This window comes from Hyla sarda, chromosome 1 (genome assembly GCF_029499605.1).
Source record: "Hyla sarda isolate aHylSar1 chromosome 1, aHylSar1.hap1, whole genome shotgun sequence".
NCBI classification, from domain to species: domain Eukaryota; kingdom Metazoa; phylum Chordata; class Amphibia; order Anura; family Hylidae; genus Hyla; species Hyla sarda.
Genome location: NC_079189.1, coordinates 303,849,665 through 303,876,884, shown reverse-complemented (window position 1 = coordinate 303,876,884; position 27,220 = coordinate 303,849,665). Strand labels below are relative to the sequence as shown.

The window sequence follows — 27,220 nt, the reverse complement described above, 5'->3', positions numbered from 1 at the left end:
GTCACATGTTACTTATATGTAAAATGTGAATGTATAATAATAGATAAATTAACCACTAACCTACCCCCATATGTGAAAGGATGGGGTTTTACTTTCAAGTTTCCAGCAAATATATAGGACTTCTGGTACCTTACACTACAAACTCCGCTTTGCATCTCCTGGTGCATGTGCAGTCACTGGCAAGCCACACCCTCCACACATGCCACACCCCATCTTGCAAAGACACACCCACCATTTAACCCCTTAAGGACGAGCGGCATAAATGTACAGCGCTGCTAAGTAGTACTTAGCGCACAGTGCCGACCATTTACAGAGCAGCTTTCCTGGATCACCGCGTGATCGGAATGGGATAACTGCCGAGACAGCCCCATTCACCCTTACCCAGCAGGAGTGAGGTGGCACGGGTGCCGCCTCACGATCACGTGACTGATCAGGCGGAACGACTGACTAATGACAACCCTGCTGGGCGGTGATCGGGGCCCTGGTAAACGGGTACTCCCATTAAAGTCTATAGGACTTTTTGATAATCCTTTATGACCCGTTATAGTCCGTCATGAATAACGGCCGTTCGTTGTGACGGAAGAAATAACGGCACATGCACTAATTTTTCTTACGTCACAAGAAACGGGTAAATTAACGGCCGTTATTTTTAACATTGAAGTCTATGGCTGACTGATGAGCCTTTATGTCATCCGTTTGCACACAGTTTATTATATCCGTTATTACTTCTGAGCATGCTCAGAAAAGGTGACATCAGCAGACTCCTGCAGTGCTGAGGGTGGACTACTTCTCCCATCATGGAACAGACTTGTCTGCAGACAGCTGGGGAGGCTACATTAGTGTTTGTACTACAACCCCCATCATGTAACAGAGTATGTTCCATGATGGGGGTTGTAGTACAGGGGCTGAGGGATTGATCACACCGGGTTTCACTTCTTAGATCCGATGCGATCAAAAGTTATTAAGCAGGGGAGCGGGTGGCATGCTCCGCAACCCTGCGATTTATCAGTGCGTTTTAACTTTCATTTTTGAATCCCCCGCGGGGAGCCCTGAAGAGATTGAAAGATGAACTTTGAGAGTAGCAGGGGCCAAAGAGCACTGTGATGGGCAAGATGTATAGCGCTGCAGAGGGGGGGCAGACATATAGCCTATAAATCTAGCCCCCCTGCCGCGCATTAGATATGACCCCCCTGCCTGCGCATTAAATAAATATATACCCCCCGCCAGCGCATGTATATGTGCCCTCGCAGCTCTTCTATATACATATGCCCCTACCGCCATATGAATGAAAAGTATTTCTATTAGCAGCACATACAGCCGGCTCCCAGCACTATGCGCTGCTAATAGAAATACCTTTCATTCATATGGCAGCAGGGATATATGTATGTAGAAGCACTGGGGGGGGGGGGGGCAGATAACGCTATATCTCTGCCCCCCACAGCTCTTCTATATACATATACCTCTGCTGCCGTATGAATGAAAGGTATTTCTATTAGCAGCGCATAGTGCTGGGAGCCGGCTCTATGTGCTGCTAATAGAAATACTTTTCATTCATACGGCAGCAGAGGTATATGTATATAGAAGAGCTGTGGGGGCAGACATATAGAGTTATCTGCCCCCCCCAGTGCTTCTACATATATATACCCCTGCTGCCATATGAATGAAAGGTATTTCTATTAGCAGCGCATAGTGCTGGGAGCCGGCTCTATGTGCTGCTAATAGAAATACTTTTCATTCATACGGCGGTAGGGGCATATGTATATAGAAGAGCTGCGAGGGCACATATACATGCGCTGGCGGGGGGGTATATATTTAATGCGCTGGCGGGTGGTATATATTTAATGCGCTGGCGGGGGGGTATATATTTAATGCGCTGGCGGTGGGGGGTATATATTTAATGCGCAGGCAGGGGGGTCATATCTAATGCGCGGCAGGGGGGGCTAGATATATAGGCTATATGTCTGCCCCCCCCTCTGCAGCGCAATATATCTTGCCCCCCACAGTGCTCTTTGGCCCCTGCTACTCTCAAAGTTAATTTTTCAATCTCTCGCTGAGAGCTCTGATCGGCCATTCAGGTCTCCCGCGGGGGATTCAAAAATGAAAGTTAAAACACACTGATACATCGCAGGGTTGCGGAGCATGCCGCCCGCTCCCCTGCTTAATAACTTTTGATCGCATCGGGTCTCAGAACTGAAACCCGGTGCGATCAATCCCTCAGCCCCTGTACTACAACCCCCATCATGGAAAAGAGTCTGTTCCATGATGGGGGTTGTAGTACAAGCACTAATGTAGCCTCCCCAGCTGTCTGCAGACTCCTGCAGCCAGGGAATTTCTACTCCCATCATGGAAACAAGTCTGTTCCCTGATGGGAGCAGTAGTAGTCCCGGCTGTGGGAGTCTGTAGGCATAGGTGTTTGGCCATACATGAGGGTGAACGGTAACGGATGAATATTTATTCATCCGTTAGCACCCTTTATTTCATCCGTTATTAAACGTCCATTTTTACACAGAAAACGGACATTTAATAACGGATGAATGCTCATAGTGTGAAAGCAGCCTAAGGTAGGAAAAACCGGCATCGCTGGGTACTCCGCTAGTAGACTATAATGGAAGAAAAAAAACTGTTGGAGGTACTGTAGACTTAACTGGGTTATCAAGTAATATAAAAACAGAGCTTATTACTTTAACCCCTTTACTCAATAGCCTGTTTTGATCTTAATGAACAATGTGTCCTTAATGTGTCCACTTATTTGGTAATAACTTTGGAACGCTTTCACTTAGTAAAGCGATTCCAAGACAGTTTTTATCGTGACATATTGTACTTTACATTTGTCGAAAAGTTTGATTGATATACTTAGCGGTTTTTGTAAAAGAAAAAAAATGTTGTGAAAAAAAAAAACATTTGCGTTTTTCTAGATTTTGCATTTTCTGCTCGTACGATTAATAGTCATGCCACACCAAATGAATTATTAATTCACATCTACACTATGTATACTTTGTGTTCCCATAATTTGGTAAACATTCTTTTACTTTTTCAGAACGTTAGAAGGTTTATAAGTTTAGCAGCAATTTTCCAGATTTTCAAGAAAATTGCTAAATTAGATTTTTCAGGGACCAGTTCCATTCTGAAGAGGAATTGAGGGGCATGTATGCTACCCCCATAAATCACCCCATTTTATAAACTGCACCCCTTAAAGCAGTCAGGATGACGTTGAAGAAGTTTATTAACCCTTCAGGCTTTTTACAGAAATGAACCAATTCCAACCAATAGAGGTCATGAGGTCTTAGAAAGACTATTAATCACTGACAGAAGTACCTCTGATCCATGTCAAATTTTAAACATAGCCTTTAATAAATCAGATTAACAACCATACACAAATAGACACAGACTACAATAATAACCAACAAACAACACTGTGCTGCCACAAAACTGTGTTGGCAAAAATAGATGTGATAGGCTAGGGGGAGCTTCGATCACATTTATTTTTGCCAACACAGTTTTCTGGCAGCACAGTGTTTGTTGGTTATTATTGTAGTCTGTGTCTATTTGTGTATGGTTTAGAAATAAAAGCAAAGTGGAGGCGGAATTTCTAAAACGTAATTTTTTTTTGCTGATTTTTTATTTTAATCAATTTTTTTTGATTTTGGAAACTACACCCATCACGTAATGTAATAAGGGGTACAGTGAGCATTTACCCCCCACAGGTGTCTGACAGATTTTTGGAACAGTGGTCCGTGGAAATGAAAAATGTAATTTTTCATTTGCACAGCCCACTGTTACAAAGATCTGTCAAACGCCAGTGGGGTGTAAATACTCACTGCACCCCTTATTAAATTCTGTGAGGGGTGTAGATTCCAAAATGGGGTCACGTGGGGATCCACTGTTCTGGCACCACGGGGGGGCTTTGTAAACGCACATGGCCCCCAACTTCTATTCCAACCAAATTCTGTCTTCAAAAGCTCAACGGCGCTCCTTCTCTTCTGAGCATTGTAGTGTGCCAGCAGAGCACTTGACCCACACATTGGGTATTTCCATACTCCGAAGAAATGGGGTTACAAATTTTGGGGGTCATTTTCTCCTACTACCCCTTGTAAAAATGTAAAATTTGTGGGAAAAACCAGCATTTTAGTGAAAAAAAAATTTTTTCTCATTTACATATCCGACATTAGCAAAAAGTCGTCAAACACCTGTGAGGTGTTAAGGCTCACAGTACCCCTTGTTACGTGCCTTGAGGGGTGTAGTTTCCAAAATAGTATGCCATGTGGGGTATTTTTTTGCTGTCCTGGCACCATAGGGGCTTCCTAAATGCGACATGCCCCCCAAAAACCATTTCAGCAAAATTTGCTTTTCAAAAGCCAAATGTGACTCCATCTCTTCTGAGCATTGTAGTGCTCCAGCAGAGCACTTGACGTCCACACATGGGGTATTTCCATACTAAGAAGAGATGGGGTTACAAATTTTGGGGGACATTTTGTCCTATTATCCCTTGTAAAAATGTAAAATTTGGGGGAAAACTAGCATTTTAGTGGAAAAAAAATAAATAAATCATTTACACATCCAAATTTAACAAAGAGTCTTGAAACGCCTGTGGGGTGTTAAGGCTCACTAGACCCCTTATTACGTGCCTTGAGGGGTGTAGTTTCCAAAATAGTATGCCATGTGGGGGTTATTTGCTGTTCTGGCACCATAGGGGCTTCCTAAATGTGACATGCCCCACAAAAAAATTTTTGATTTTGAAAATTTTGTGAAAAATTGGAAAATTGCTGCTGAACTTTGAAGCCCTCTGATCTCTTCCAAAAATAAAAACATGTCAACGTTATGATGCAATCATAAAGAAGACATATTGTATATGTGAATCAATATATAATTTATTTGGAATATTCATTTTCCTTATAAGCAGAGAGCTTCAAAGTAAAAAAAAATGCAAAATTTAAAATTTTTTCATCAAATTTTGGAATTTTTCACTAAGAAATGATACAAGTATTGACAAAATTTTACCAATAACATAAAGTAGAATATGTCACGAAAAAACAATCTCTGAATCAGAATGAAAGGTAAAAGCATCCCAGAGTTATTAATGCTTAAAGTGAAAGTGGTCAGATGTTCAAAAAATGGCCGGGTCCTACAATGAAAATTGGCTGGGTCCTTAAGGGGTTAGGATATTTTGTTGGCATCATATAAAAATTACAGGGGCTTTGGGGTGAAAAAATATTTTTGGGAGACAAGTTGATGCTTTCATTGGTTCCATTCTGGGGTACATGTGACACGGATCATTTTTTTTCTTTTTTTTTTATGAGGTGGTATACATTAAAAAAAAATCTATTCTGCGGTTGTTTTTATTTTTTAGGTTGTTCCTCTTGCAGTATGACATGTTAACGTTACACTGCAGGTTGATATGATTACGGCAATACCAAATTTTTAAATATTTTGGTTCATTTATGGCATTAAATCAAATTTTTTTATCATGTTTGTAACATTGAGCTGTAGATTTTTTCACTGACAATTGTGTGAGGACTTTTTTTTGCGGGACCTGTCAATGAATTTGGGGGGGGGGGACTTTTTGGGGGTGCATTATATACATATATAATTTGTTTTATTATTTTTTAAAAATTTTCCAAAATGTTTTCAGTTATTTTGCACTCCCCCTCCCACAATTTTTTTTTACTATTATACACATAATTCAATGGAGTACATGTCTGTACTCCATTCAATTATGCCTATGTCTGTCAGTACTGACAGGCATAGGATAGATCAGTTAGGGCCTGATCGCTCATGTTGCCATGACAACAGAGGCCAGTGTCAGGCCTCTGGTTGCCATGGCAACCATCGGTTCCCTGCTTTCACTTTGCAGAGCGCCGATCAGTGACAGAGGGAGCTTCCTCCCTCTGTAACCCTAAAATACGCCGCGGTCACAGTGACCGCAGCGTCTACAGGGTTAAATCAGTATTGGAGCGCAGCTCCGATCCCGAGTGCCCTCCTGTGGCCTCCTCTGATGGCCCCCCCCCCTCACCACCGATTGCTTCTCACAACTTGGCTCCATTTACTTCATTAGAACTGAGCAACAATAACAAATCCAACTGAGGTCAGGTTTAGTGCTGAAATCAGCCCTTTATTCTAATCCTGGATAACCCCTTTAACATATCCAACAACTTAACATGAGATTCTAGGAGTGATAATGCAACTTACCACAGCAAACTCATCCCTGTCCAAGTGTCCATCCTTGTCTATGTCACTTAGCTCCCAGACCTGTGAAAAAGCCTTATTTACATCTCATATCTAAATTCTCAACACACAATGTTTACATATTAACCATAAACACATAAAAAAAATAAAGTTTTAGATTAGGTTCACACAGTTTATTTATTTTTATTTTTTTTAAATCTGTTGCGAATTAAGCAACACTCCGCCTTCTTTTGCATATTTCACTCTCTCTAAAAGGTGTACTGTGGCGAAAAATACATTTTTAAATCAACTGGTGCCAGGAAGTTAACAAATTTGTATACTACAGAGGAAGTTTTGTAGTTTTTTTCAGTCTGACCACAGTGCCTTTTGCTGCCACCTCTGTCCATGTCATGAACTGTCCAGAGTACAAGCAAATCCCCATAGCAAACCTGTCTTGCTTCAGACTGTTCCTGACATGCACAGAGGTGTCAGCAGGGAGCACTGTGGTCAGACAGAAAAGAACTATACAACTTCCTCTGTAGTTTACAGCAGCTGATAAGTACTGGTAAAATTAAGATTTTTAAATTGAAGTAATTTACAAATCTATTTAACCCTTTCACGACCACGGACGTAAAATTACGTCCTGGTGCAGAGGTACTTCACTCACCTGGACGTACATTTACACGCTATACATGACCGAAAGCATCGGAGCGACGCTCGAGTCATGCACTGCAGGTCCCAGCTGCTATCAGCAGCCGGGGACCTGCTGGTAATGGCGGACATCAACGATCGCACTGATGTCCGCCACTAACCCCTTAGCTGCCGTGATCAATACAGATCCCCCACATCTTATCCCCCTATCCAAAGCATAGGGGATAAGATGTCTGATCCCCCCGCAATCTAGCATGCAGCACCCACCTGTAAGTACTGCCGGAAGCGCTTCTTGCCCCTGAAGTTCTCGCCCCTGTGCTCCGCCCTCTTGACGTCACACCCCCTCCCATAGACTTGCATTGAAGGGGTGGGGCGTGACGTCACACAGGGCGGAGACGTGATGTCACGATAATCGGTCCCTGTGGTCGTGAGGCAAAAGACTGAGAACCCCCAGTGCTTCCGGCAGTACTTGCAGGTGGGTGCTGCATGCTAGATTGCAGGGACCCAAGCAGCGGGACCCCTGCGATCAGACATCTTATCCCCTATCCTTTGGATAGGGGATAAGATGTCTTGGGGCCGGAGTACCCCTTTAAGGGGTTACGTTTCTGGTACCTGTTGATTTGAAAAAAAAATTCCACCGGAGTACCCCTTTAAAAGGGTATTTTTCTGCAGCCAAATAGAAAATTTGCTTCCCTTAAATTTCAGTGTCAGACCCCACAGCACGCATTTCCTTGTCTTGCTGCAAATCATTGGTTGTAGTGGTGTTTCGTCTCAGCCAATGATTGGCTAAGCAGGAAGCCCTTGTGCCTAAAGCAACAAAAGGAAGTGCTTGCAGCTGAGATAAACATGGAAACAGCTGCGTAACAGGGGTGCAGCAAGTATAGTTTTTTCCATTTAACTGTGCCCTTTTAACTTCTTTGTATCTGCAATTTGTACCAACAAAAATACAATCTGTGTGTCCCATGCTAATCAGGGTTTATTTGCAGTCTTTGGATATGGAGACATGCAGGTCTGCTTAGGAGATCTACACAGAAACAGTAGGATATTTTTTAAGCAAAACTGTATGTATAGTTTTATTTTTACTATTAGGTTCACAAGAAGGAAAATATTAGTTGCAGAAGGGGACCCTCGAAATTTGTAGAACAAAAATGTACACTTACCCTTCCTAAAATATCCAGAGGTAGTTTGGAGTTCATAAGTACCGGTTTCACCTTGTCTCCAGACAGTAAACCATTTACAGGTAATAAACTATCAAATATTCCATCAAATTTGGATTTCTCTTCTATCTGATAAGCAAAAAAAAGTGGGCATTACAAAATGTGCAGGCAAACTCGAAAGCTTTCTATATTGATATTCACATCCATAGATAACTGTAAACAGGTTCTTCTGACCATCTGATGAGATGGGGGAGGCATGACGGCGTAGTGGGTTCCTACCATGTTCAATCATTACTGGGCAATAAGAAAGTGAACAATAAGACGACACAGGAATTTATTAACAGGTTTAGAGCCTCTGTTGCTGTAGAAAAGACGTGGAGATGTCTCAATTACGCAAATTTTAGACAAATCATTTATGTTTCACTTTGTAGAGTTAAGATATTTGACTTTTCTATAAGAAAAATGTGCTGCAGATTTGTCGCAATGCCCTAAACTACACCACAAACATACACAAGCCCAGACCTGGCTTACATGGGGAAAAAAAAAAAAAAGTCACAAAATGTGAAAAGGCCTCAGAAAAATCACAAGGAGGGACTCATACAAGAGGAGTTCTGAAGTGAAATAATAATAAAAAATAAAAATGTATACTAGCACCACATTTATCAAATGCCCTGCACTGTTTAATACATTTGATGAATGTACACATTAACTACACCATCAAAACCGCTGTATAACAAAAGTGCACCTACACTGATAAATGTCCCCCCCACTGTCACGGAAAAAAACAGTGGTTTTCCCAAAGCAACAAATCAGAGCTCAGTTCACTATAAAGTCTGGGCTCTGATTATTTGTTACAGACACATCAGAATTTATCATCTTTTGGCCAATAATTGTAGTGCTGCAGGGAAGTCTGAATCCCCTCTGCCTAGAATGTTCTTATGGAAATCTACTAACACAATACAAGCTGCCATTTAAAGGGATACTCTGGTGGAACACTTTTTTTTAAATCAACTGGTTCCAGAAAATTATACAGATTTGTAAATTACTTCTATTAAAAAATCTTAATCCTTCCAGTACTTATTAGCTGCTAAATACTACAGAAAAAATTATTTTGTTTTTGGAACACAGAGCTCTTTGCTGACATCACAAGCACAGTGCTCTCTGCTGACACCTCTGTCCATTTTCAGGACTGTGGACAGAGATGTCAGCAGAGAGCACTGTGCTTGTGATGTCAACAGAGAGCTCTGTGTTAAAAAAAAAGAAAAGAATTTCCTCTTTAGTATTCAGCAGCTAATAAGTACTGGAAGGATTAAGATTTTTTAATAGAAGTAATTTACAAATCTGGTAGAAAAACAGCAAGTAGCCAGCGGTAACAATTCATCTATTGCCAGACCACGTTTGGAGTTTATCACATATGGTGTGATACATGTAAACTATCATACATAGGCAGTACCATCAGATCGATTAAAAAGAGACTTCAAGAACACCTGAGAGGTGCTAAGTCTACAGTGAATATGAACATATCCGCAGTGTCAAAACATTTTAAAGAAATTCATTCTGGTGATGTAAGTAATTTTCACTTTCAGGGCATAGAAACTGTCAGAGTGCCTGATAGAGGAGGGGATCTGGAAAAAATCCTTCGTTCCAGAGAAGTCTATTGGATTTACCTTTTGCATACATGTTTTCCGCAAAGGTTAAATCTCAAAACCGATCTTATCCTCCACTATCCTCCCCAATTTTGTTTGTGTGTTTTTTTGGGCACTTATTCACACGTGTTCGTTTGTATCCTCTTTTATATACTTTCTTGTATATTTTTATTTTGTTGTTAAAATTGATTATACTTTGCAACTTAATCTATCGTGAGTGATTCATGGGGTATGAATCTTTTCAGGTGGTCTCTCAGGGGTTAACTGGTGCCTATTTTGGTTGGAGGTTTGTAAAGCTTACTCCTCCTCCATTATCATCAATCCCAATGACCTTCACCTGTCTAGATCCCATATATTTTATCCCATGCCATCAGTTCATTGCATATACCGCTGGCTACTTGCTGTTTTTCTACCATACGTTGGAGATTTGCCGTGCGGACGGGTCGTGTGAGCCGACTTCCTCTGCTTGCTAATTTACAAATCTGTTTAACTTTCTGGCACTAGTTGATTTAAAAAAAATAAAGCTTTCCACCAGAGTACCCCTTTAAGTCAACCTGTATTTTGCTTATTAACCCCTTCACGACGAGCGACGTACATGTACGGCGCCGCGAAGTGTCACTTGGCGCGCGGCGACGTACATGTACGTCGCGGGGTTCCGGGAGCGCCGCGTCACCGGTAGCGGTGATCGGACCGGGATGACTGCTGTTATCTAACAGCAGGCATCCCGGCACATCGCCAAGGGGGGTCCTGAGACCCCCCCATGACCGCGATGCGCGCAAATCGCAGGTCAATTCAGACCTGCGATCTGCGCGATTCCGGGTCATACGGGTCACTGGTGACCCGGTGACCCGGAAAATAAGAGGGATCGTAGGTGTCCGAGACACCCTAGATCCCCCTAAAGGGATAGGAGTTTGGTGGCAGGGTTGCCACCCCTCCTATCCCTGCTATTGGTCGGCCGAGCGACCGACCGATAGCAGACCGGGGGAGGGGGGGTTAAAGTTCGGTTCCCCCGCTTTGCCCACCTATCGATGTCCGGGCAAAACGGGGGAACCGTCCAGGGAGGGTCGGCGCCGAAGGTCCCTACCTGGATCCCGGATCGCGATCCTCCATGCGGGGATCCCCCACGTGCGGCGGCGGCGGCTTCCGGGTCCTGCTAGGTGAGTTGTTGCCTAGCAACATCCGGAGGGCCACAGTTTACAGTGGTCTCTAAACCGTGGCCCTCCAGATGTTGCAAAACTACAACTCCCAGCATGCCCAGACAGCTGTTTGCTGTGTGGGCATGCTGGGACTTGTAGTTTTGCAATATTTAGAGGGGTTCAGGTTGTAGATCACTAAGTGGTCTCAAACTGTAGCCCTCCAGATGTTGCAAAACTACAACTTTCAGCATGCCCAGACAGCAGTTTGCTGGCTGGGCATGCTGAGAGTTGTAGTTTTGCAACATCTGGAGGGCTACAGTTTGAGACCACTTAGTGATCTACAACCTGAACCCCTCTAAATATTGCAAAACTACAACTCCAAGCATTCAGGAACAGCATAAGGCTGTCTTGGCATGCTGGGAGTTGTACTTGCGTGCCTCCAGCCATTGCATAACTACATCTCCCAGCATGCCCTTCCGCAATCAGTACATGCTGGGAGTTGCAGTTTTGCAACAGCTGGAGGCACACTGGTTGGAAAATACTGAGTTAGGTCATAGAACCTAACTCAAGGTTTTCCAGCCAGTGTGCCTCCAGCTGTTGCAAAACTACAACTCCCAGCATGCATGGTCTGTCAGTGCATGCTGGGAGTTGTAGTTTTGACCCCCCTCCCGTGTGAATGTACAGGCTACATTCACACTGGCGGCAGATTACAGTGAGTTCCCCGCTGCAAATTTGAGATGCGGCAAATTTTCCGCCGCAGCTCAAACTCCTAGCGGGAGACTCAGTGTAATCTGCCGCCAGTGTGAATGTAACCTAAAAACACTACACTACACTAACATAAAATAAAGAGTAAAACACTACATATACACACGTACACTGCCCCCCCACCCCCCACCCCCCTTCTCCAATAAAAATTAAAAACGTATTGTACGGCAGTGTTTCTAAGATGGAGCCTCCAGCTGTTGCAAAACAAAAACTCCCAGCATTTCTGGACAGCAATTGACTATCCAAGCATGCTGGGAGTTTAGCAACAGCTGGAGGCGCCCTGTTTGGGAATCACTGGCGTAGAATACCCCTATGTCCACCCCTATGCAAGTCCCTAATTCAGGCCTCAAATGCACATGGCGCTCTCACTTTGGAGCCCTGTCGTATTTCAAGGCAACAGAATAGGGTCACATATGGGGTATCGCCGTACTCGGGAGAAATTGCCTAACAAATTTTGGGGGGCTTTTTCTCCTTTTACCCCTTATGAAAAGGAACAGTTGGGGTCTACACCAGCATGTTAGTGTAAAAAAATAAAAAAATTTACACTAACATGCTGGTGTTGCCCTATACTTTTCATTTTCACAAGAGGTAAAAGGGAAAAACACCCCCCAAAATTTGTAACACAATTTCTCCCGAGTACGGAGATACCCCATATGTGGGCGCAAAGTGCTCTGGGGGCGCACAACAAGGCCCAGAAGGGAGAGTGCCCCATGTACATTTGAGGTGATTTGCACAGAGGTGGCTGATTGTTACAGCAGTTCTGACAAACGCAAAAAAAAAAAAACACACCCACATGTGACCCCATTTCGGAAACTACACCCCTCACGGAATGTAATGAGGAGTGCAGTGAGAATTTACACCCCACAGGTGTCTGACGGATCTTTGGAACAGTGGTCCGTGAAAATGAAAAATTTTGCACAGCCCACTGTTCCAAAGATCTGTCAGACACCAGTGGGGGGTAAATGCTCACTGTACCCCTCATTACATTCTGGGACTAGTGAGGGGTCTAGTTTCCAAAATGGTATGCCATGTGGGGGTTATTTTGCTGTTCTGGCACCATAGGGGCTTCCTAAATGCGACATGCCCCCCGAGCAAAATTTGCTCTCAAAAAGCCAAATATGACGCCTTCCCTTCTGAGCATTGTAGTTCGCCCGTAGTGCACTTCAGGTCCACTTATGGGGTACCTCCATACTCAGAAGAGATGGGGTTACAAATTTTGGGGGGTCTTTTCTGCTATTAACCCTTGCAAAAATGTGAAATTTGGGGGGAAACCCACATTTTAGTGATATATATATTTTTTTTTTTTACATATGCAAAAGTCGTGAAACACCTGTGGGGTATTAAGGCTAACTTTATCCCTTGTTACGTTCCTCAAGGGGTCTAGTTTCCAAAATGGTATGCCATGTTTTTTTTTTTTTGCTGTTCTGGCACCATAGGGGCTTCCTAAAGGTGACATGCCCCCCAAAAACCATTTCAGAAAAACGTACTCTCTAAAATCCCCTTGTCGCTCCTTCGCTTCTGAGCCCTCTACTGCGCCCGCCGAACACTTTACATAGACATATGAGGTATGTGCTTACTCGAGAGAAATTGGGCTACAAATATAGGTATACATTTTCTCCTTTTACCCCTTGTAAAAATTCAAAAATTGGGTCTACAAGAACATGCGAGTGTAAAAAATGAAGATTTTGAATTTTCTCGTTCACTTTGCTGCTTTTCCTGTGAAACACCTAAAGGGTTAAAACATTTACTGAATGTCATTTTGAATACTTTAGGGGGTGTAGTTTTTATAATGGGGTCATTTGTGGGGTATTTCTAATATGAAGACCCTTCAAATCCACTTCAAACCTGAACTGGTCCCTGAAAAATTGCGAGTTTGAAAATTTTGTGAAAAATTGGAAAATTGCTGCTGAACTTTGAAGCCCTCTGGTGTCTTCCAAAAGTAAAAACTCGTCAATTTTATGATGGAAATATAAAGTAGACATATTGTATATGTGAATCCAAAAAAAAAAAAATTTGGAATATCCATTTTCCTTACAAGCAGAGAGCTTCAAAGTTAGAAAAATGAAAATTTTTTAATTTTTTCATCAAATTTTGGAATTTTTCACCAAGAAAGGATGCAAGTTACCACAAAATTTTACCACTAAGTTAAAGTAGAATATGTCACGAAAAAACAATCTCAGAATCAGATTGATTACAGAAAGCATTCCAGAGTTATTAATGTTTAAAGTGACAGTGGTCAGATTTGCAAAAAAGGGCTTCGTCCTAGAGGTGAAAATGGGCTCCGTCCTTAAGGGGTTAAACAGCAGAGTGAGGCTGATAAAGTGGTTATAAAACTGCCAAGAAAAGCCCCACGAGTTAAGCCAATAGTCCACTGGCATGCCAACACTGACTTTAATCACAACCACTTGCCACAGCTAATGCTGACATCACATGCCAAGCCAGATGTCAAAGGCGGCAAAGTGAATGTGCGATCAGTGGGATCACTGTGACAAGTCACCAACTTATAGACAACAATCCCTCCTCCAAAGCACACAGCGGGATGAATCAGGTGCTGAGACCAGATCAGGGTAAGGGAATTTTATTACCCACAAAGCAACGCGTTTTGCGGAGAATCCGCTTCCTCAGGCATAACGATGAATCTTTCTGGGAATATTCTGGCAATGTTATGAGAATACTATGCGTACGTTCCGAAAATATTCGGAGAAAATTCACCTGAAATGTCTCTCCACATATCAGAATACTGCATGTGAAAGTCCCAGTGTAAACGCTTTAAAATAAGGGTGCCATTGCATAGTACAACTTGTCCAGCAAAAAATAAGCCTTCATATGGGTATGGCTTTTAGAAGGAAACAATAAAATGTAAACATATACTGGAGAAAATCTTTTCGGTTGAAATCATCTATTTTTATTAACTCTAATCTAAGGTGTATGGGCACCTTTATATGGTTCACAGGTTTCAGCACTTATCACCTTTTACAATACAGAAAGATAAGACATTAAACCCCCATACCATCATTAACCCAAGACTTACCCGAACTGACCAATGACCTTCAACAGGAGGAGGAGTGATCAAAAGGGGGCTGCTGGTATCATTCTTGGAAAAACAAAAAAAGCAAAAACATATTCATGGATATATGTTTATCATGATCTATTTTTCATGGAAACAGAATGCAGTAGTTGTAGTGGTGCAGAATATTAGTTTTTTATTAAAAGAGGATGTGTCAAAGTTATTCAGAAGTCAATGATTTTCGTCAACACACTACTAAAAGCTCAGGTGTAGCCATAGCCTAAAAGGACAGTAGTGTACAATACCCCACAGCTATTTAGCCAATTGGCTACAAACAAATAAAAAGTACAAAGTACAGTGGTCCCTGAAGTTACAATAGTAATTGGTTCCAGGAGGACCATTGTATGTTGAAACCATTGTATGTTGAGACTATAACTCTATGGAAACCTGGTAATTGGTTCTGAAGCCACCAAATTGTCATCCAAAAATAGGAAAAAGGGAGGATTAAAGAAAAATAAGTAGATTAATATATATAAAGCAAGTTTTATATATAAAAAGTAAGAAAGATCTGCTGGGAGCTGTAAATCACTGTCTATGTAGAGGACAGGAGCTTCTTCAGGGTCCTGTACAGTACACGCAATGTCCTAAAAAAGTAACATGGAGCCACCCTTACCTGGTGTCCAAAAGAGCAGCTAACTGTGGTACAGGTAAAAAGTAGTACAGAACATGTAGTACCTCCCTGTATTGTAGGGTCAGATCTTCCAGCCATTGACACGTTTCACAGATCTGGACTGTCCGTACCATTGTATGTTGAGTCTGGTTTCAAATTACAATGGTCCAGAAAAGACCATTGGATGTTAAAACTATTGTATGTTGAGGCCATTGTAAGATGAGGGATCACTGTACATGTGATAATCAAGGTTCTTTTAAATGATGCACTATTGTTAATAGTTACATGGACACATTTAGAAAGCCACTCACCTACACTATAAGGCAGTGATGTGCTTGGAGGGGTGGTGTAAATGGGCAATGGCAAAACATTAACCTTTCTAAAAATACTTCATAAACAAATTGTATCTCCTTTTGATAAAAGTCATGGCTTATATATAAAAATAAAAATAAAAAATAAAAAAGCCCAATAAGATCCTCATACTATGCAGAACATAATCCTGTTTGGCTGCAGCATCATCTTTATCCCAGCTGAAGCACAGGCTGGGACAAAGTCCAGTAAGTGAGGGCACTCCTCTGTGCTCACTCCTGTCCTATTAGGCTGCAGCAAGAAAAGAGTGGGTTACAGAGCAGCCTGCAGTGACTGAATGAAGAGACACAGCACAACAGACTCAGGGCAGAAGTGAATGCATGGTGAGTGCTTGCCCCAGACACGCCCCATCCTGAGCAGTGGATATCACAATAAGTGACCTTTAGAACAGAGAGATTTGTGAGCCAAATACAAAAGCTAGACAAATAATGACATGTAAAGCATCTGAATGACCGAGTAACATATATAAGAATTAATTTTTTTCTGTGATACGATAGGTACGTTTTAAAAAGTTTTACTACCATTTGGGGTCTGGGTGCTGAGAAACAAAAAAATTGCTAGAACAAATGTGCAGAAGAGCCCAACTACGTGCTTCTCTCTCCTCGCTGCAGATGACAGGCTTTTATAGACTTTCTATAGAATCTGTCTCCTGCAGCAAGCAGAAATATAAAGAGAGAAGGACTTGTCACTTAGTGATCAAATATTATATCATCAGAAAGTAATAGAAGTATTAAGTCACTTACAAATTTGGGAGGTGGCACTGGAATATTTAAACTGGTTAGGGAAACTTCATGACCATTTTGCGCACAGGCCACTAGTCGCAATGCAACATAAAAACCCTATGAGAATTAAATACAGGATTGTCAGAACCAACTGCTCAATGTATAATGTTCATCCAAGAAAAAGGAATTCATTTTAATTACCTGTTTGTCCAAATAACCTTTCCCATCAGGATCAGCCAAGTCCCAAATCTTAAATTTAAGAACAAAATAATACAACATTTATAAAAAGCTAATGAGAGTTAGGCAATGTTCACACGGCAGAATTTCTGCACTGAATGCTGCATGAAAATTCTGCAGACATTATTTGCCCATTCACTTCAATGGAAATCCTGCAGCAGAAATTCTGTTGTGCGAATGGGACTGCAGAATCTCATTGAAGTGTATTGGCTATAAATTCATGCAGAACTCCATGCAGAAATTTCAGCATGCGAACATAGCGTTACAACTGCGTAAAACATCAAGTTTACTAGGCTGTTTTCTGCTCCCCTCAAACGCAATATTCTATGGATATGCCATCAATGTCCAATTCATTTGCAGGTACTAGATCTCTGTATGACCCCTATTGCCGCTGTTTTTTATGATTACATATTATATATGGGTAAAGATAAAGTATTGTTTGTAGTTCAGGGTAATTGTCTCCATGACTAATGTCTTTTAATCAAATAGGCATGATCTTAAGTTATTCAGGGAGGGATGAATAAAAACGGGTGCAAAGAAAAAGTAAAGCTGTTGCCAGTGACAAGCTATCATGTTGTTGCTTTTATTTTATTTTTTAGGGGTTCTCAAAAAAATGTGGGTACAAGCTCTTCTTCACATACCTTCCCGAGAACACCATCTGACAAGGCAGACTTTTTGAGGAAGAGTGCTCCTTCTGCTGGTCCCACCCTACCAGTGTGAGATGGGTCAACCTGTAATATGCAAAATATTTCACACTTAGGAATCATCAAGTACTGGTTAATATCTTATGACACATTTCAAAATTAGCATATAGTTAGGATTTCCCATTAGTAGCTCAAAAGGACTAGATTTCATTTGATCATCAATATAATGTGCTGAGTGCCAATGGACACAAGCCTAGTTTCTAAGACAGATCCTATTGCACACCGAGAGTGATTTCTGCTCTTAAATGGTCAGATGAATAACAAACTACATAGATGAAGCAGCTTTTTTTGCTGACATTTTCAATTTGTGTGAAAAAAACTGGAGAGATTTCCCCACTGTAACCAATCACAGCTTAGCTGTCCTATCATAACAAGCTTTGGTAAAGTGAAAGCTGAACTATGATTGGTTGTTTTCTTTCACACATTGAGAAATCTGAGCCAATAGGTGAATATTCAGTAAAAGGAATCAAATGAACAGGGTGAGTACCATAACAAATACACATCTGGAACAAATGAAGAGATCACTGCAGAATTCTCAATTTCTCTGGTTTGACTATTCATAGTTATGTGTTTGAGTAAAATGAGAGGTTTAGCTTTTTTCTACAAACTACTGACATGTAACTCCCATATTGGAAATAAATTATTGTCATTTTGGTTGTATTCAAACACACAACTGATTCACAACTGCGGACCTGCAGCTGAAAAATCCTCAGTTGCAGATTTGAAGTTGTAAATCTACAACTGCGGATCTGGTGTGTATAAATACACCCAACTGATCCGTTCACATATGCATATTTCCTGCTGCAGAACCACTGAAGCAAAATCTGAAGCAAATCTGCAGCACGTAGGGTACGTTCACAAGAGCGGATCCCCCAGCACGTATTACACTGCGGATCTGCCGTTGAAGGACCGCTGTATGCTGCCTTTACAAGTGCCTGCTTGGAGCAGCAGTCTGCCACTACAAGCAAACACACTGCGATGTGCGAGTTGCCGTGCTCATGCGCATGCTAGGCCGAGAGCTGCACATCGGAGCAGCTCTCGGCCTAGCTCATACAGCAGGGGGAGTGGCCGCAATGTGTGCGAGTACACCGCGCATGCGCAGCGACTCGCACATCGCTTCAGTGTGTCTGCTTGTAGCAGCGTATTGCCGCACCGAGCAGGCACCTGTAAAGGCACCATACAGCAGTCCTTCAGCAGCGGATCCGCAGCGTAATACGCGCTGGGGATCCGTTCGTGTGAACGTACCCTTAGGGTAAGTTCAGACAAGCAGATGCACAGCGCATTTTATGCTGCGGATCCGCCACCGAAGGGCCGCTAAAGGGTGCCTTTAGATGTGCCTGCTCGGAGCGGCAATACATTGCTAAGAGCAGACACACTGCGATGTGCGAGTCGCAGCGCAAATGCGCAGTATACTCACTCATCACGGCTGCTCTCGGCCTAACTCGGCCTCGATGAGTGCGAGTACACCACGCACGTGTGGCAAATCGCACATCACAGCAGTGTGCCTGCTCTTAGCAGCGTACTGCAGCTCCGAGCAGGCACATCTAAAGGCACCCTCTAGGGGACCTTCAGCAGCGGATCCGCAGCGTAAAATACACTGTGGATCCGCTCGTCTGAACGTACCCTTAGGAGAGGTTCGCTCGGCAGAACCTGGCCATCACGCCTCCTGCCACAGACATGAATGAAGGGGGAATAGCAGCAGTGGTCGCCAGTCATCCGGCATGGGTGACTAGGGTGCCGCGACATAGATCATGAAACTGAAGATGAACACTGAGCCCTATATTCCAGACAGAGAAGAATAGTCTAAAATTCGGAGATGGAGATTGGCTGCTAGTTGAACTCAATACAGAGAAGTCAATGAAGATGAAATGATTGGTGGGTCAGGTGCTTTCAACCAATGTAGACTGCACATTTAATGTCAAACTTTTATGTTATATCCCAAAAAGTGACAAGTTTGTGAGGCCAACATTAGACGATATAAGTGCTATCGAGAAAGTCCAGCTGAAACTTAAATTGTGTGAGCCTACAATGGACAAACAATTAATGCTTACTTTCACTGCAGATTTTGTGTGTTTTTCTATGGGATAGAGCCGGGGTTCTCAACCCGTGGTACGCCAAGGATTATTGCAGGAGGTATTTCGCTGAAAAATACCGGCTATGCAACGGACGGTATTTTTAAGCACAGAATGGGGACTGGACGCCGCAGGAGTTCACTATATTGTACTAAGTGAGCTACGGTGGCTGCCGGGCCTGACGTTGCAGAGGTGCCGCACAGCGCAGGAGGACGTCACCCGTCAGTAAGGCACTCCAGCTCTCGCCAAAAGGGTTGCACAAATCTGCACCTAAGCCTGCTCAAGACATGTGCCAGGAAAGCAAGTTAAAGTGTAACACCGCAGTATGGGAGGGATGGAGGGTGTTATTGTATCTCCTGTAGTAGCCTAGGGGGGGGGGATCAAAGGGAGGGGGGGATAATGGCACAAGGGGATCAGAGGGAGGTAGAAATAATGACACAAAAACAAGCCTAAGTATCGCATTAGAAAGGTAAGCACATGCCATTATGAAAATAAGTACTTTTATCACTTATTTTGTCCGTGGGTACCCTGCGGACATATTTTCAACCTTTGGGGGAACAGTCGTGAAGAAGGTTTGAGAACCACGGGAATAGAGTAACTGAAGCAAAGAACAACATTTAAAGAGGCACTGTCATTATGAAAAACGTTTTATATTTTGTAGTACTACTGATAAGAGGACTTTTTTTAAATATACATTAAAAAAAAAAATTATTTTACAAAAAAAATATAAAATAAATTAAAATAGCCGCCACTGGGGGTCATCTAGTCTTTATGCAGACAGACTACTCTGTGTTTTGCAGCATACTGGATCCCGGTTGTAAATGTGTTGGTACCCAGTATAGGAGATCACAATTGCACCACTACAGCTTTCTGCTGTTCCTAAACTACAACTCCCAAGATGGGAGTTGTAGTTTTGCATGTCATGTCGTGTAGGTCACAGTTTAGGTTTTATTTATTTTTGTTAATAAAACAATGAGTAAGCAGAAGTTTCCTGTGTGTAGGCACATATTTAATAGTTATTTACAACACAAACTCTTTCTTATTTAATAAAACCTAGATAGTAGAAACTAGGTAGGTCACACGGAATTAGCCCCCTATATTTTCTTTTTTTTTTTTTTCCGTATACAGGGACGTATGAGGGCTCATTTTTTGCGCCATGGTCTTAAGTTTTTAGGGATACCATTTTTGTTTTGATGGGACTTTTTGATCGCATTTTATTCACTTTTAGGGGAGGGTATAAGAAGCGACCATAAATACACCAATTCTTGACTTTGGTATTTTATACATTTACGCCATTGACCGTGCAGTTAAATTAACATTTTATTTTAAAAATGAGCAAAGGGGGTGATTCAAACTTATTAGGGAAGGGGTTCATTTTTTAACACAACACTTTATTCAACATGTTTTGGTCCCCATAGGAGACTATTACCTGCAATCTTCAGATTGCATACTTTGATCAATGCTGCTCCATTGAAGAGCACTTATCAGTGTTATCGGTGCTCGATTGCTACAGCCTGCAATGGCTGGCTGCAGCATAGGAGTGTCAATTGAACGGAAGGGAAGAAGGTAAGAGACTTCCTTACAGCTGATCGGGACCATTGCAGGGAAATCATGATGTCAGGGAACAGATTTCGGGACTTTTAGACACCAAGATCAACTCTGATTGCTGCACCTAAAGGGTTAATGCCTGACATCTGCCTGATTGGGGATGTCCAGAAAGAGCCACAGGTCCTGGCTGCTGATAGCAGCCAGTTCCATAAGTGTATGAAGTGAGCTCAGCTCCTGAGCTTGCTTCATACCCCTGCCATGCGCTGCTGTGTCATTTATAAATGGTGTTTTGCGTCAAGGGGTTGAAGGAGTACTGTAGTGCTTTTTTTTATTCTGCTGTGTGATTTATAAATGGTGTTTTTCGGCAAGGGGTTAAAAGGAGTACTGTAGTGCTTTTAATATCCCATTGTGCCCAGGCCGCATAATGTAAAATAACAAGCTTTAACAAACCTTCCATCACTCCCCCGATGTGCCGATATAGGTCTTCTATATTCTGGGCCTGGTCTTTTTCCTGTACACGGAATGTCACACTGCGATCAGCTTATAGCCGGCCGCAGCGTTGTCCCGCCACAGCTGGTAACAGGCCTGGGCAGCAGGAAGAAGGCAGGGCTGAGGCTCGTTACATGACACTGCGATCAGCATATCACCGGCAGAGGTGGGACATCACACACAAGCAGGATGAAGACTGGGCACAAGGTTTTTTTTTGTTTTTTTTTTTTTACTTTTTGCTTCCTAGGCACAATGGGATGATTTAAAAAAAAAAAAAAAAAGCACTACAGTACTCATCTAAATTCATAAATCAATTTTTGGTTGAAATAACCCAGATTGTTAATCCCAGCTTTCATGCGTCTTGGCATGCTCTGCACTAGTCAGATGCATTGCTGTTGGGTAACTTTATGCCATTCTTAGCAAAAAAAATTCAAGCAGCTCGGCTTTGCTTGATGGCGTCCATCCATCCATCTTCATCTTGACCAAGTTCCAGAGGTTTTCAGTAGAGTTTAGGCCTAAAGATTGGGCTGGCCATGACAGGTTATTGATCATGTGGTCCTTCAGCCACACCTTGATTGACCTGGCTGTGTGGCATGGAGCATTGTCCTGCTGGAAAAAATAAAATATCCCCGAGTTGGGTAACATTATCACAGCAGAAGGAAGCAGGTATTCTTCAAGGACAATCTTGTACTTGGCTTGATGTGTCCTCCACAAAGACAAAACTTCCTGATTCCAGCCTTGCTAAAGCATTCCCTGATCATCAAAGATTCCCCTCCAAATTTCACAGAGGGTGCAAGATACTATGGCTTATAGGCCTTCATATCCATTGTAAAATTTGGTGGAGGGTCTGTGATGATCAGGGGAGCTTCAGAAAGGCTGGAATCAGGGAGATTTGTCTTTGTAAAAAAAATAAAAAATAAAAAAATAAAAACACATGAATCAAGACAAGTTTAAGAGTACCTGTCACCAAAAAAACTGTTCTAAACTAACTCAGTTATGTTCCCTAACTACGCTTAACACTCTCCTAATACCAGCATGCCCCTCATAAATTTTTAAGAAAACAGTGAATCTGGGAAACATGGTAGCACCCACAGTAATGAACTTTGAGAAGAAGAAAAGGTAGCAAAATATTCTTTCAAAAAACAGTTTTTTTTCCATGCTGTGCCTGTAAATGCTGTAACATAAAAAAGGGGAAAAATCCCACCCTCAAAACAACAAGTAATAGTGGTTGGGAGAAAAAAATCAAAACACACACCAACTGTAAATCAAAAAGGAGTAATGTACTGCATTGAATGCCCCTGTGGAAAATTATATATCGGCCGGACAAAAAGAATGTTAAAGAACGGATCAGGGAACATGTATATAACAGAGAGAAAATTTCTGGGACATCCCCAAACATTATGTGGAGAATCACCAAGCAGTCTTTAAGGGATAAAAATTCTTTGAAGTGAAAGAAATAAAGAGACAATGGAGAGGGGGTGATTATATATCACAAATGGTCCCACGGGGGCTAAACATGGATTTTGAACTTTTTGCCTTCCTAAAATGATAATTAAAAATATTTAATGCAGAATATAAAATAAGACTTAAGTGGACCTTCAAACACAGTTCATAAGATGTGGCATTTGAAGACCACTACATGTGGCATTCATCAGCTAAAAAATTAGGCTGAAATATTGGACACCGGCAACCTAAATGAGATTCATTTTCAGCATATAAGCAATTCCCCCTTTTGTGATTGCATTAAGGAAAAATACTAAGACATTCAAAAGTACTATATACATAATGGAAAACGTATAAAGGAGAGCAATAACGGATGTTAGACATATATAGACCTGTTCTCAATAACAAGGATGTGCTAAAACAGATGTTAAAAGAAATTACACCCGCCCATGATGTGGAACCTGTAGTATATATAGGGTCTGGAGACCGACAGAAAATCTCTGAGGAAGGAAATCACAATTTCTGAAACGCGTAAGCCAAGTTTGACCCATGCTGCTAACCGGAGTGACGTCACTCACCACAGGAGGTCTTCGGCTCTAGTTCACGCGGAAGCTGATTGTAGCCGCCAGCGGCCGGGGCAGTCTCCCAGCGCACAAACATACAGTAACCAGGACATTGTGCAGATCTCAGCAGCAACGGACGAGGAGGAACAGCAGCACACAGAAAAAAGGTGAAGAATAACTTTTACTTTCCCTATAGCAATTAAACCATCTGGTATATTACCAGTTAAATAAGTGCCACCCAAATTGTCTAACACTATAGAAACTGCCTATTCTATATCACAACCTAAAAGCGGATATTAACATTTATTTATTAGCGCTAACACCACCTATAAAAGCTCTTCATTTTTACTCCTAAAGCCCCACCCTTAAAAAAAAAAAAAAAATCAGAGCTTTAAAAAGCTCTGTATCTTACCATTCTTCTTGCTCACAGTGCAATTTTCCAGCATGAGAAAGTGAGCGTTTCCAAGCAGGTATGACATCACTGAAGCCAACTGGGCGACCACTTCCGCCCTCACATCTTTGCAGTGCTGTGGTGAATAGAAGACCTCAGGCTCTGTGCATGTTTATGTCTGTGCAGATTTCAGTGAGGCTCTCCTGCAGGTTTCAGTCTGTGCAGCTTTCTGTGAGAATCTGTAGAGCTTTCACATTCTGTGCAGCTGTCAATCAAGTTCACTGCCGAGAAGCACTTCCTGATTGGACTCATGCCAGGCCGGGAGGAGACCAAACTCACTGTATTGTGGCAGGGAACAGAACAGCGCCACCTAGTGGCGGTTTTTTCCATTGCATTTTTAACATATTTATGTTGATCATTTTAAAAGCAAGTGACTGCTAATTACACAAGGAACACTATAATAAAAGTTTTATTTGGTGACAGGTACTATTTAAAGATGATCATGGAAGATCACCTTCTTCTACAATGTTATCCAACTCTGATAATTGGTTGTAGAAAAACAAATAGGAATGCCTTTTATTTGCATTATTTAAGGTCTAAAAACAATTTTTTGTTATTTTGACCAGTTATTTTTTTTTTATAAATAAATACCTTAAACTACAATATTTTTATTATTATCAGTTTATAGAATAAAACAAAAACTGCTAATTTTACTAAAAAACATACTATGAATAGTGAAACCAGAGAAACCGATAATTTTGCAGTAGTCTCTTAAATTTTTTCCAGGGCTGTATGTAGCAGCAATATTTTGCCAATATCTTAATGTATTTACAATTAAACTAATCCAAAATCTGATCTGGTTTAGTAGTTGATTTTCTTAAGGTGGTGGTCTTTTAGAAAACAGATTTTAAGTAGATCTACACACCTCACGGAATGTAATAAGGGGTGCAGTGAGCATTTTCACCCGACAGGTGTCTTGACAGACTTTTGGAACAGTGAGTGGGCTGTGCAAATGAAAAATAAAATTTTTCATTTTCACAGACCACTGTTCCAAAAATCTGTCAAGACACCTGTCGGGTGAAAATGCTCACTGCACCCCTTATTACATTCCGTGAGGTGTGTAGGTGTGTGTGTGTGTGTGTGTGTGTGTAGGGGGGGGTGTGTGTGTGTGTGTGTGTGTGTGTAGGGGGGGGTGTGTGTGTGTGTGTGTGTGTGTAGGGGGGTGTGTGTGTGTGTGTGTGTGTGTGTGTGTGTGTAGGGGTGTGTGTGTGTGTGTAGGGGTGTGTGTGTGTGTGTGTTTTTCCACCGTTCTGGCACCATGGGGGCCTTGTAAGCGCACACGGCCTTCAATTCCAGCCAAATTCTCTCTCCAAAAGCCCAATAGCGCTCCTCTTCTGAGACCTGTAGTACAACTGCACCAGCAGAGCACTTTACATCCACATATGGGGTGTTACAAATTTGGGGGGGGCTTTTTTCCTATTACCCCTTGTGAAAAAAAAAATTGGGGATCACACCAGCATTTTTGTGAAAAAATAAATGTTTTTCATTTTCACGTCCAAATTAAAAGAAAATTCTTCAAACACCTGTTGGGTGTTAAGGCTCACTATACCCCTTGTTACATTCAGTGAGGGGTGTAGTTTCCAAAATGGGATATTTTTTTTTTATTTTTTTTTTGAGTGTTTATGTCAGAACGGCAATAAAGATCAGCCACCCCTGTGCAAATCCCTTCCAATGTCCATGGCACTCTCTCACTCCTGAGCCTTGTTGTGCGCCCACAGAGCATTTTATGTCCACATATGAGGTATTTCCCTACTCTGGAGAAATTGCTTTACAAATTTTGGGGGTCTTTTTTCCTTTTACCTCTTGTGAAAATAAACAGTATGGGGCAACACCAGCAAGTTAGTGTAAAAAATTTTTTTTTTTTTTTACAACAACATGCTGAAGCAGACCCCAACTTTACCTTTTCATAAGGGATAAAATGAGAAAAAGCCCACCAAAATCTGTTAGGCAACTTCTCCCGAGTATGGAAATATCCCATATGTGGCCTTGAAATAGGACAGGGCTCCGAAGTGAGAGAGTGCCATGCATATTTGAGGCCTAAATTAGGGATTTGCATAGGGGTGGACAGAGGGGTAGTCTACGCCAGTGATTCCCAAACAGGGTGCCTCCAGCTGTTGCAAAACTTCCAGCATGCCTGGACAGTCAATGTCTGTTCGGCAATACTGGGAGTTGCTGTTTTGCCACAGCTGGAGGCTCCGTTTTGGAAACAGTGACGTACCAGATGTTTTTCATTTTTACCGGGGAGGGGGTAGGGGTATGTGTATATGTAGTATTTTACCCTTTATTTTGTGTAGGTGTAGTGTAGTGTTTTTTAGGGTACATTCACACGGGTGGGGGTCCGCAGCAAATTTCCTGCTGGGAGTTTGAGCTGCAAGTCAGAAACTCGTTGTAAACCCCCGCCCATGTGAATAAACCCGAGGGGGGGGCCAAACCTCCAGCTGTTGCAAAACTACAACTCTCAGCATGCAGTGACAGCAGAAGGGCATGCCAGCATGCCCTTTGGCTGTCCGTGAATGCCGGGGGTTGTAGGTATGGAACAGCTGGAGGAACACTGGTTGCAAAACACAGAGTTTGTTACTTAACTCAGTGTTTCCCAACCAGTGTGCCTCCAGTTGTTGCAAAACCACAACTCCCAGCATGACCAGACAGCCCAAGGGCATGCTGGGAGTTGTAGTTTTGCAACAAGTGGAGGAGAACAGTTTGGAGACCACTGTGTAGTGGTCTCCAAACTGTAGCCCTCCAGATGTTGCAGAACTTCAACTCCAAGCATGCCCAGACTACCAAGGCATGCTGGGAGTTGTAGTTTGGCAACATCTGAATGGCCAGATGTTACAGAACTACAACTCCCAGCATGCCTGGAAGGTCTGGGCATGCTGAGAGTTGTAGTTTTGCAACATCTTGAAGAGTACAGATTGGAGACCCACTGCACAGTGCTCTCCAAACTGTGGCCCTCCAGATGTTGCAAAACTACAACTCCCAGCATGCACGGACAGCCAAAGGCTTTCTGGGAGTTGTAGTTATGGAACTCCTAGAAACAGCAGTGAAGTTCACCTTACAGCGATCTTCACTGCTGCCTCTTGCATAGCCTCATCCACTTGCCTGCGACGGTCCTGCGGTATGTCCCCCAAGCGGCTCTCAGGGTCATCTTCACCTGCTCTGCCCAGACTTCTAGGGGTGGCCAGAGAGAGGGATCTGAACTTTGACACCCCCCCCCCCCCCAGTCAGCTGAGACACTGTGATTGGTCCACAGGGACCAATCACAGTGATCGCTGACCAGGACCATTCACAGATGGTCCTGGGGTGTGTTGCAAAAGTTGTCTCCCGCTGGTAACAGCGGAACTTCTGCCCGTTAGGCCGTGCGATGCCGGGCATCATCGGGTTAACTGAATGACTTATCTAAACGTCAGGATGCGCAAACTAGCTGCATA

At 42.4% G+C, this 27,220-nt stretch overlaps 1 protein-coding gene across 4 annotated transcripts in view; it reads right to left on the bottom strand.

Annotated features, from left to right (window-relative positions):
• EPS15L1 (epidermal growth factor receptor pathway substrate 15 like 1) overlaps positions 1-27,220 on the bottom strand; it is a 247,297-nt gene that overhangs the window by 174,254 nt on the left and 45,823 nt on the right. For all 4 annotated transcript variants that reach the window (XM_056518167.1, XM_056518165.1, XM_056518164.1 and 1 more), the window contains exons 3-8: positions 17,164-17,253; positions 16,487-16,534; positions 16,307-16,402; positions 14,549-14,611; positions 7,974-8,099; positions 6,187-6,246 (exon numbers count right to left, since the gene is read on the bottom strand). In XM_056518167.1, coding sequence (XP_056374142.1) covers positions 6,187-6,246; positions 7,974-8,099; positions 14,549-14,611; positions 16,307-16,402; positions 16,487-16,534; positions 17,164-17,253 — 483 coding nt within the window. The remainder of the gene's footprint in view (positions 1-6,186; positions 6,247-7,973; positions 8,100-14,548; positions 14,612-16,306; positions 16,403-16,486; positions 16,535-17,163; positions 17,254-27,220) is intronic.